The sequence below is a fragment of the Hermetia illucens genome, chromosome 5, assembly GCF_905115235.1.
Source record: "Hermetia illucens chromosome 5, iHerIll2.2.curated.20191125, whole genome shotgun sequence".
Classification (NCBI taxonomy): Eukaryota; Metazoa; Arthropoda; class Insecta; order Diptera; family Stratiomyidae; genus Hermetia; species Hermetia illucens.
In genome coordinates, this window is record NC_051853.1 from 39,226,644 (window position 1) to 39,239,244 (window position 12,601).

Here is a 12,601-nt window from a genome sequence, read left to right on the forward strand (position 1 = left end):
CAATTAAGAAAATCAATAGATTTTCAATGAAGAGATTTCGATAAAGATTATAACCGTTTAACCGCAAAATGTAAAAGGCCATAGCCTTTCGTAAAGAACAAGCCTTCAGACCAATCCGAATGACATTCTGGTTTCTCAGATAATCATACGAAATAAATGAATACCCCTATTGTGCCCCTGCACGTATTGTAGCCGAGCACTGCGTCTCGGCTCAGTTCTATCAATTGAAAGCGATACTGTTCCCCCAATGATCAAGCTCATAATAAGTAACACCGACCTGGTCCCACCAAATGCACACCATAACCTTTGCAGCCTGTATATTCGGCCGAACCGTCGACGTAGTAGCATGATCGGGCAGTCCCCATTACTTTCTTTTCTTTGGGTTTTTCATCACCAATTCCGATGCTAAGAAGAAAATCATTCATTTTTTGCCCCTGGAACAGTTCGTCAAAGGCGATGAAACGACGCTCAACCTTCCTTGGCTTCAAATCGTAAGGAACCCAAGCCTTTTAATCGTTCCCAATGCTAGCAATCATGTGGAAATGGCTCGGTGGGTAACTCTTAATATTGAAGCAAGCTGTTCTTGCATTTGGCATGGATCCTCATCGAGAAATTCCTCCAATTTCTCGTCTACTAAGGTTTCTGGCCTTCCTTTACGTGGACAGTCATCAACAACGAAATTACCGTCTTCAAAGCGGTCGAATTAACCACGGCACATTGTTTCACTTGGACTAGCGTTTCCGTAAACTCTTGATGTAGTTCAGCCGCTGTTTTCTTTGAATGAAGCAAAAAAAAATTAATACTTCCTGCGAATGACGTTTATTTGGCACAAAATCAGACGTTTTCCCACAACCAAAAGTATATGACGCCACAATAAAATCATTAACAGGGTAAAGAGGTTTATTTACTCACGCTTGGTTCATGAGGAATCAGATATGTCAAAATTGATCAACATTTACCACTTGACAAACAGCGAGAACTTAGTTACCTACGGATAAGGTTTTGTTCAATAGCCAACCAGACTTCCAAATCTAACGTAACTCTAAACTTAGCTAACCTACTCACGAATCAGATTGTCACTCCCTTACATTAACTCCTCCCTACTTTTGTCCTCGTTTGTGAATATTTTGTTCTTTTCTTCATTTCAATATCACCGGGAACTTCTTAGGCACTGCTTGACACTTTTCACTTGTCCATCCCCGTATGAGAAAGTCAGGGCTAACTGGGCTCGGTTCCCAATTTCTTCATACTAAATGTTAAACAGTACTCTCCCCCCCCCCTTTTCAAACCCCAATGCTCAAATCTATAATAATTACTTTCCAATCTTCTCCCAATTGCTTCTCGCCCGTAATTACTACTTTGATATGACTTAGGTATTCACTCACAGCTGAGTAAACCGATATCCAACATCTAGGCACGATATATATCCCTCTACCACCAGTGAGATTTGAACCGCAACCTTCTGCTACGGAAGACTAGCGCTCTAACTACTCAGACAGTTGCTGACACTAAAAGTCAGCAAATGGTAGAAGGGTGAGAACAACGCTGCTCTCTCAACTTTGCACATAGCCTGGCTGTTGAGGTCGGCCCATGAGGCTTGTGATTTACGACCGAATGGGCTATTGCATACTTTCTCATTAAGGTTGCGGACATTCAATTTTTCGATACCATTTTTATTGTACGATTTTTTTTTAGTCTGAAAATAGTCCTCAATTTCGGCGATTACGTCTTCATTGGCGAGTATTCTCTTAAAGTTTGAGAATTGAAAAATGTCTCTGGGGGCCGGATCTGAAGAAGACGGTGGATGCAAAAGCAATTCGAAGTCCAATTCATGCAACTTTGTCATCGTTTTCATTGATTTTTGACACGGTGCATTGTCTTGATGAAACAGCCCTTTCTTTTTTTCAAATGGGGTCTTTTTTCCGCAATGTCATCCTTCAAACGCTCCAACAACGCTATGTAAGCTGTTGATGGTTTTTCCCTTCTCAAGATAGTCAATGAATACACTATGTGCATCCCAAAATACTGATGTCATAGCCTTGCCAGCCGACTGTTGCGTCTTTGCACCTTTTGAAGTGGGTTCCCCACGTGCAGTCCACTCATATGTCAATCGTTTTGATTCTGGCGTGAAATAATGGACCCATGACAATGAATGATCACATATCGACGCATAAATTCAGGTTTTTTTTGGAGGAAGAGCTTCAAATACTACCCAGAATAGTCAACTAGCTGTTGTTTTTCGTCAATTGTAAGCTTGCGCGGCACCCACTCTGTGAAGAGTTTCGCAAACTCAAAACATTAATGGATGATAAGGCCAACACCTTCCTTTGATACTTTAGAACCGCTCTTTCCAGTCATCCAAAATTATTTTGTGGACTTTTTTGATGTTTTCGTCGGTAACATCATCTTTGGGGCGTTTACTGTCGTGCATTGTCCGCGGTGCTCATTTCGCCTCGTTTAAACTTAGCAAACCACTTCTCAACTGTTGATTTTCCTGGTGCAATAGTGCGAATAAGATTTATCAAGCCAGTCCTTGGCTTCAACAGAATTTTTTTCTTCGACAAAAGCAACGCTTTATTAACAGGCGAAATTACTTTTTATCCATTTTCTTTAAACTAACAAAAGTTGCTTCACTCAAAATGCTCTATCTCACAAAATAATAGTCTGACAGGTGTCAAATTCGTACACGTGTCATTTGAAGGTTAGAGTTATATAAAAATCATATGGCTTTAATACGAATAGCGCCATCTGTGTGCTAGCCTGCGAATTTTTCAGCCCAATACTTGAAGTGATTGAAGTCTAGATAGGCTCTCTCAAGAACTACCACGCCAGTAAGCTTTCTCACTTTGGGGTGCTCATTTCCGTCTCTAATAAGATAACATTCTGGTTCAAACTCTATACTAGACCCATCAAGGTTCAAATTACATGGGCATGTGGGATTCAGTTGGGTAGTTTCTACGTTTACCTATATATAACCATCGCTAATCTGCTGCGGTAGTCTTTGTCCAAAATTCTGATGTGTACCTGTAGGAACCTTCGTATTTCCACAAGGCCGACCTACATAAAATATGTCAAAAAGGATCATATTTTAGAGTTAATCCGGTAGGCTGAAAAGATTTTACCCCCTGGACGTGGTAATTAAATTACTTAATTTCGTTTTGAGTCAATTATTATTAAAAGGGAATAGAAAGGATTGGAATTTTAATTATAAATAATTAAGATAACGTTAATAGAAAAAAATCATTCCAATGGCATAAAATTATTTGTATTTATCCGAAATCGTAACTCACCATGCTTGAAAGGAATCGTATTAATAGTATTAGGAAGTATCTTTTTTCATTTAATTGGTCTATTTATAACTTAAGTCCATTGCTCTTTGGAAAGTGCACTAAGCCTTGCAACTTGACTTATCCATATCCATTTTTTGGAAACTTAATCTTCAATTCAAGATATCTAACAAACTATTTCCATTTTTTCCAGCTCTTCAACAATCTGCTATGAACTCTCAATAACTCAACAAGATTAAAACAGGAAACTGCAACGTCTACATTCCTACTATGCATTCGCAGATTGCAACGCAAGTGATACGAATTCGTCAAAATTTCCCGAGATAAATTGCATTTTCAGTTACTCAACATTTCACTTCCAAGCCGTAGAAAGGAAAAATTTACAAACACAGTTTAATTGAACAAATCCGATTTATCGTCAAATGTTGTTAATTCCACGGTTAATATCGTCAGCATTGCAAATGTTCGTTTCGTTTATTATTACGTCACACTTCGGTGATTGGGTTGTGACTTCTATGTTCCAGTTTTTGTGCAATAATCAAATTCAATTGTCGTTATTTTCCATAAACTCCAATTCAAACTCATTGAAAGGTGGATCGGGACAACTTGATCCTCGGGTCATAAGTGCTTTCTCCACCACAGGCCTCCTTACCAATTGTTACTTTTGTGGGAAAACATTAGACCGGGGTGAATTTTTGAATATTTTCGATAATAACATAGTAACAGAAATATTAATATTAGCGGAAGTAGTAGCACTGGTAGTTATCGTAGGAAGTGTGAATGTTGTTACGCTAGTGAAAAGTCGAAACTGTACTGAAACACAAATGATAGAAGATGGCGGAGTGTTCTTATGCACGTTGTATGCAGGAGCGTCGTTATATTAAACGTGAATTAATGAAATGGACTAAAGACATGGTTTACATTGTGGGTAAGTTTCTTCACTTTGCTTAACTCAATAACATTATTAACATTTGCTTTTACCTTACGACTATATTAAGCAAAAATAATAGTAACTCCACCAAACATGATAAGATGAAATAAGGATACATCCGCCAAGAATATATTACTGAAAATATTCCAGATAGGCTGATACCCCAAGCTCTAACCTCGAGTAACTTCAATGAGCGTATATTCAAAAAATCAATCACCTTAATTGATAACTAACTCTTCCTATGAAGGGTTAACTCTTTTTATGCGGCTGTAATCTCGATGAATAAAGCTATCTGAACTAAAATTGATAGACCAGTAGCTTCCTCCAAACTAACATTTTTATTTATCAGTACAGATATATATATCGGGAGCAACTTACCCCCTTCATCAGTACAGAGCTAGCTTTTTACTTCATCATCCATCATCCATCATTTTAGGCTAGGTTACAAATAGCAGACAATATCTAATCTCTATCTGAGCTGTCTAAGTTGGTAAGGAATGGTTCATATACCACAATAGACAATGATGTCATCACATGCTCGGCAACGACCTGAAACCCGTTTGACGCATTGAGGGTTCTGACCAACCCTCTTCAGATAGACTGACCAGAAACTAAAGAAACACAAAAAGCGCTATTAATCGTACATGTTTTGAAATTTGACTATTTTCTCTACTTCCCAAAAAGGAAGAAACTTTGACATTTTGGATGGAACCATACAATTGCAGTAATATAGGTCACGATATCGAGCATCATCCTGAAGAATTTAATGCAAATCCTACTGTTACTAACAAAGTTAAACTTGAAAAATTTGGTGCAAATCCTGCCATTTTTAGCAAAGTTAAGAGTTTGTTAGTAATAGTAGGATTTGCACAGAATTCTTCAGGATCATGCTCGATATCTTGGGCTATGTTACTGCGATTGTATCTTTCTTTAGCTGCCTCGTATGTTGGTTAAAGGACATTCAGAACTCACTAGTTTAACAATGAGGTGGATTGACAAGAAACCTGAGTTATGAGTAAATGTTATAACTTTATTTGTTGTCGATATGGTTTGGACTACAAAGTGTCGGGTAGATCTCAACGCCTGTCCTTGTTTCTAAGCTCTATTCACTTAAATGCTATTCTTTATCTTCATGCCCCACTCCGCTCCGCGGACGTGACTCCTCCCTATCCAGACTATGTTGACCAAAAACTGTCATACCTTATATTTTTCGCCCCAGTCTCATGTTAATCCATTAGCTATTTCAGCGGTCAGTGAATGCAGCGCTTAAGACGAATTCATCTTGGCGCTAAGCTTCGCGCCTCCGATGTACCTCCACATCACTCCGCCCCAGCTGACACCGCGCGGGTTCGCCTTCAGCCTCAACAAGGATACCCACTTGGGCCCACCTCGGACGTTGAGTTTGAACGAGTGCTTGCCTCGTGTCAAAACTTTAAAGGAGCCCTCGTATGGTGCTTGCAGCGGCTTCCGAGCGGCGACTACCCTGATGGGGGCCTGGTCACACATCTCGCGACCCCTGCGGATGTTGACCTCCAATATCGTGTGTCAGAAGTGTGGAGTTGGCCGCATCTTTGAAATCGTGTTCCTAAGCAGACGCAGCATTCCCGAGTTATTGAACCCTGCTCTGATGTCCAGAACAGGATCGACTGGGAATCGTAATTTCTCTCCGTAAACCATCTCCGCTGGGCTGGCCGCGAACTCCTCTCGCTGGGTTGTACGGAGGCGGAGGAGAACGAATGGTAAGGACCGTAACCATGGCGGATCTTCGCAGGCCATTAGAGCGGCCTTCAACATCCGGTGCCAACATTCTATCATATCATTGAACTGTGGATGGTATGGAGTAGTCCTATGCCGTTTAACGCTAAGGAGCTTTCCTAACTCTACCGAAACAGTAGATTCGAATTGCATTCCCTGCTCCGTGATGATGACGGCTGGAACACCAAAGCGTAGAATCCATTCACGACAGAGGGCCTCGGCACATGATTGCGTCGTATTGTCAGACAGAGGCATTGCTTCAGGTCACCGTGTAAACCTGTCGATGATTGGAAAGCAATACATGAATCCGTGCGAACCTCGCAAAGGGCCGATGATGTCGAGATCGATGTTGTGAAAGCGCTTGGTTTACCGGGGGAACACACCTACTTGCTCCTCCTAATATCGGTGACAGGATGCAACGCTTGTGGACTTTGTTTTGGACCTCAAAATCCTTCCGAGATTCTACCTCAGTGTAGCATGTAACATTTTACGCCATCATATGTCACTCTGATAATAGCTATTAGTTTCTCTGGAATGCCCCCCCCCCCTAACGTACAGTACCCTAGATACACTTCCTGTTCACGCTATGGAAAGCTTTCTCGAAATCGATGAAGAGCAAGTGCAGTGAAGATCTAAACTTCACACACTGTTCCAAAATATTTTGCAAGGTGTTGTTATGGGGAAACCAGCCTGCTCTCCGTGGATAAAACTTTCGAGATTTTTTTGATGCGTTTCAGAATTATTCTAGCTATTATATTTGCGACGGCAGGGAGCATGCGGATACCCCTCGAATTGTCACCCTCGAACGAGTACCCTTATACTCTTGATTCCGCGCACTGTTCCAAAATGACCTGAAGGGTGTTGATGTGGTTGAAGCAGGACTCGAGGTGGAACCTGCTCTCTGACTATCAAGCTTTCGAAATGTTCTTTGCCGTCTTTTGACGGCAGGGAGCACACAGATATCCCTCCCATTGTCACATTCGCAATGGGTGGCCTTTTTTAGAATCTCCTTCATCCTCTTCTTTCACTTTCTGGTAGAGGTCTCGGATTCTCAAGATTTCCGTACGAGTGGAAGTCGCAGGTCAGTAGTAACTGCAGATTCATCGATAAACAACTCTGCTTGGAGGCCGTCAAGCCCAGCGGCTTTACTCCGTTTGGGTGTATTGATACCGGAATGATTTCTCTTCTGCTTGGAGGAACAGTCCGTTTCCACATGTTGGGGTGACTAGCCATTTCATCCACCAGAAGAGGAACCTCACAGGATGTAATTCGGTTACGGACCCGGGTGAAGTGTTCTTTCCACCTCTTCAGTTGTTCGTCATCGTGGATGAGAAATCGACTGTTAACGTCCTTCACAGGATCATCGAAAGATTTGGCACCACCATGCAAGCTCTTTCATGATACGGTGTACAGTTCTGAAATCATTGCGACTTGAGGCGTCCTCCGCTTCCCTGACCAGCGTCAGTAGAGCCTTCAATCCCTTACGTTCAGCTTCCACGAGGCCAGCCAGCCAGATCTTATGACGCCCCCTCGAGACGTGGTCGAAGACCTGTGCAGCACCCGAGAAAAGAGCATCTTTGGTGGCTGCCGAATGCTCATCGATATTCTCAGGCCTGCTTTGTAGATCTGGCGTTCGATCAGCAAAATGGCTCCCCACTGTTGAGCGACAGCTGCGTCGTACAAGCAGTTGATGTTGAACTTAGACCTCTGAGAAGTGGCGGACGCAACACGCAAGCAGGGGATGATCCCTTTTGAGGCTGATGTGAGGGCCTCCTTTGTTACGTCCAGGAGGCAACTCCTAATTTTACTGCAGATCGTAAAGCGGTCGAGTTGATTGCCCGCACGACCATATGGCAGGTCCTGCGCTTGAAAATTGCCACAATAGGGAGAGTAGTACTCTCCAGAGTCCTACCATCTTACTTCGCTTAGGCTCAAAATGTCCAGTTTATATCGCTGGAATGTCCGCTTAAGTTGGAAAAAGCGAGTTCTGAGGACCGTCAGTACCGTTGTCGAGGAGCATGTGTACATTCCAGAAACCATAGTCCGTTTTCGGTTGCCAAAGGTCGTGGGATCAGTTCCTATCGGGGCGTTGTTGACGTTTCGGTAGCAGTAGAGCCTTAAAATTTGCGGGTTGCTAGCTCACCAATTTCTATCTTTTAGTCAGCCCTTACGACAAACAAGGAGTATTTTAAGTGTATTCTTAAGCCCCGACTCACTGGACAAGTTATACCTAAGACGTAGTAAAAAAATTCCCAAAATTAAAATGGAAAATTCCTCAATTTTGATTTAAATTAATTTTACAGATTTCTTCCACCCCAAAAAGCATTGTCTGAATGCGCTTTAATACATCCTCTGTGGACTGCATTCCTACTGTTGCTCATGAGAAACCTCACATTAAAAGCGGGAGGAGCACATCTTTGCGAATTTGTGCAAAAAATTATGACTTGCTATCTCTACCACACAAGAAGTCCGGATGAACGCAATTTTCTAGCGTATGGCTTCGTTTTCATACTGCACTTTTCCGGGGTTCATAACCATCGATTGCATTCTGGTGAAAACAATATCCCAAAGCCAATTTTCGCAAGTATTTCCATTAACTTTCAATTATTTCTTTCAATTCTTTCCTATCCTCTTTCCGTTTTTGACTTTTTCGTTCACCTTTCCGCGTTCTCTTTATGGCTTCAGAATTTTCTTTGCGAAAATCCAAAAAAAGTGCGCACCATGAAAGTGCAACATAAAAAGTCCCTACACTCATATGCCGAGAGCCCCACAGAGACCAAAAGAAAAGACGGAATGATGCTACTCGCGGCGTCTCCCATCCCCCGGTTGTCTGGGTCACGTCAACAGGAAGAAGAAAGAAGGCCTTTTCGGATACGAAGAATTCAAGTGAAAAATGCAAATAAAGCAAAACAAAATAACATCTTCCCCATTGCTGTCCCCAACGATGCACTAGGGGCCACCTTTCGCACCTACTACCGCTCACACTACGACCATGAGAAATCCAGCCGCCCAAAAAAGTTATCCTGCACGCATACCCGTGCATCCCTGAAATGTTCCCAAGAAAGAAATCTCTGTCCAAGATGCATTTCGCATCATTGCCATTCCATCCGATAGCATTGCCATGTATTGCATTTTCTCAAACTCCACGCTCGCCTCCTTTCTCAGTCGCCTAGATCTCCACAACCACTTCGACATTTTTCGTACCTAAAAAGAAATGCAACTTATTGCATCCAACCCCCACACTCCTGATCAGCACCACATATATTGGACTCTCAAAAGCGTCTCCTTTTTCCGGCTCGAAGGCGACAGGGTGTGTATGAAGCGGGACAAGAGAGATGGCCGAAATGCTCAGGCATTGTGCTCGGAGGATAAAAGTCAACACTTTCGCAATGCCTTAACAAAAATCCGGGTCGACTCGGGCTGGGTGGAATCGAGTACAACGGAGCTCGGAGTGCACTACTTTCCCAGTCCACCAAGAAAGCGTAGGAAACGTTCTATCCAAAACAATGCCCGTGAACATATTTAGGAGATGCAGACACACATGTTGTACTTGAAATCCCATTGAAATTCTGCTTATAGGAAATATTACAAGCGGAGTTCGGATAAGGATAATGGTCGCTCGGTGAATTCAGAGGTGAATTTATACTGCCAGGCGCGGATGCTTAATTTATATCATTCCACATCATTTTCAGAACTCCTTATTGAATTGTTCCTGGATAAGTCGAATGTAGTCCTTTCCCATGTCCTTAAAGATATATATGTTTGCTTGCCTTTATCATTTCCGCGAGCTACAGGTGTGCTTGCCAGGAAGCTTCCGATTTTCAATAAAATCTGCACGCAGCCAAGAATTGAACTTCGCTGGTGTCACTCTTACTGCCTGATTTGGCCAATCGGTTGCTGCCATATCATCTTTTTGGATTCGTAACCTTCCTGGAGCCCACCCCCTCGGCAGCCCCTCACTAGATACGCTTCGCTCCATTCTTTTTTCGCAGCCTTTCTCATGCACTTACTTCCTTTACTGACGAAAAATTCGCCGTTGTTCCTTCTATTCCATCCGTTTGAACTCCTTTTTCGCTCTGCTCTTTTATTTTTTACAGCGTGCAGTTTGCGGCAGTTCTTACCGCAGCATACGTCATTCCTCTTGAATGCAATGGCGAGATACAGTGGATGAGTATTCAGACCAAGCAGCAAAGAAGGCAAGTATGCAGCAAGGAAAGCAAGTATAACGGTTCGGAGACGCTTCCTTTATGCCACTCTGGATGGCACATAGCCGTGTAGCGCTACTGGACCCTTGCTCCAAAATCTCCATCGCCACCCTGTAACTTAACCGAATCCCGACTGAAAAATACCGAAGGAAAGAGTGCAGAAGGACGACTTCGCCGGCGATGACGAAGGATTATTTGGTGGTTGAGATGTGGGCCGCTTCGGGTGGAGGAAATAAAACTGAACATGTTATTCGGGTCTTCTGTGGTGCCGCTTGCCCCACACCTTCCAGCCAGCCACCTTGCCTTCTTCCTCCCTCGGCGGCTCCCCTGCTTCCTCGCCGCGCCTGCATACCACCAAAACAAATAGTTTTGCACACACCAAAAAGGGCAACAACAACAACAACGAAAAAATGGAATAGAGGGCTGATAGTAAAAAAGAAAAAATGGAGAAAAGGAAAAAACTGAAAAGAAAAACGACGAAAGGAAATCTAGAAAATAGAAAATAAGAGGTGAAAAATAAAAATTAAAAAAACTTTCGAAAAAGTTTCGTGTGCTAAAAAGTTTTTAGCCCCAAACAGTAGTATGGAGCTGTGCAACAAGTGAGTTCGGTTCAATTGCGAGGTATTGACATATACGCCCTGTGCTGTGTGTGCCCTTGTAGTGTGTGCAGTTTTTGTGCATTTTGATGTTTTTACATACATTACACACGACCAGTAGTCGTCCTTAAAATCCGCTCGTTCGCGACTCTTGTTTTTGACGCCCCAACTCCCTTAATTGACTCTAATAAATCCCACCACTAATCATTGTCAGTGATTTTCCGCGGCGCTGCCCAACGAATTAGCTGTTTTCCGCTCAAAAACCAACAGTTGAGGCCACTTATCCTGCCCAAATCTACTGGACGCAAACGGAAATTGGATGCAGACGGCCATTTTGAATTTTTGACCTCCGGCAGTTTAACCAGCTAAACGCGACCATATGTTGACCCAATAGTTGATAGTGTGATGAATGTTGATTAAGTGCATTGTGACTAAACTGCGACTTGTTGATCCCGTGTATGTTCGCCTGAGCCACATTCATTCGTTGACTCGTTCAAACATTCATTCGTACGAATCTCGGGAAAACTAGAAGGACTGTCGGCAACTGTGCAGCAAGATGGGGGCCAACAGGTGGGTCCGCTCCAAAGCGAGCAATTTCTCTTAATGTCCTTATACACATTGCTTACACATAGTTAGTTCCATGTTGCTTCCATTCTAGTTTTGCAACAACTCCGTTTGGTGAAATTCAGTCAATTGCTGTGCAAGATTGAATCTCTTTAAACGGAAAATTAAGACGACAGTGTGCGTGGTTTCTTAAGACGGGGTGGATTTTTGGGCGAGATGAAAAATCAGGGTGTTGTCCATTTGCAGCCATCTTGAATTTTTCTTTTGTAGAACTGGTGGACCGGAAGAAAATCTAGTTCGATTAACATTGAAGGAGTCCAAAATATCTAGATGGATAGCCAGTTGGCAATTTGAAGTGCACGAAAGTATTTTTTCAACATTTTAACTACGTATGGTCTTCATTTATCCGAGAAGGTTGTTTCGGATCCTTTCTCGGTCATCAATTTCGTGGTCCACTGATTAAATATGACAATCACGAAAAATAGTAAAAAATCTCAGAAGGAATAACTTCAACCTAAAAGATTAAAACGTCTAATGTGAGCCAAGGACATGAGACTCGTCCTTGGCTTTTTGAGACACAGAAATCCATTTCCATCGTCAGTTGCTGCTCAAAGGAAGGCTTTAGATTGGATCAGACCCAGTAGGATCTACGACAACAATTGAGAAGGCTGTGGAGTTAGTCACTGGTCCGAAAATAAAGGATTCATCTTAAACTGATTCAAGCACTTCTAAGTACAGTGACTGGGTTCTAACAGCTTTCCACTCTGAATATTAACTTCGTATCAGTAACCTTTTCCCTTCCTCTTTTTCTTTAGCCTTTGTCCCGTTCACAAGCGAGGTCGGCTGGTCGTAATCGGTTGTACGATTTTATTTTATAAGTGCTTCCTTTTCTGTACGAAATTTAGAACCTGGTCGCTAAAGATGAAGACAACTATATTTTCCCTCAAGGAGACATACTATCCATCATAGCCCCTACCATCTTAACACATCGTTTCCAATATATTCCGTATTCGACAGCGTTTTTCAGCTCATTATATTTAGCAGCGTTTCCCTTCCTCAGCTGTGCTTTGCCATCACAAACGCTGTCTTTCTGGTTAACAGACCTTACGCTAGTCCATTGAATATTCTCTGAGGTATTCGGGTTTCCAACATTCATCCGATGTGCACCCCCCAACGTAGCCAATTAATCAGAACAGATTCTGGTCGACAGTCAAGAAGATCGTTCAGTTTAGAATTATATCGAATCACCAAGCTTATATCTGA

General features: G+C 42.5%; 1 protein-coding gene across 2 annotated transcripts in view; it reads left to right on the forward strand.

The window, feature by feature from the left end:
* The window catches only part of LOC119657514 (mushroom body large-type Kenyon cell-specific protein 1), a 315,414-nt gene that overhangs the window by 114,507 nt on the left and 188,306 nt on the right, over positions 1-12,601 (forward strand). For both annotated transcript variants that reach the window (XM_038064453.1, XM_038064454.1), the window contains one exon: positions 3,481-4,215. In XM_038064453.1, coding sequence (XP_037920381.1) covers positions 4,122-4,215 — 94 coding nt within the window. In that variant the 5' untranslated portion in view covers positions 3,481-4,121. The remainder of the gene's footprint in view (positions 1-3,480; positions 4,216-12,601) is intronic.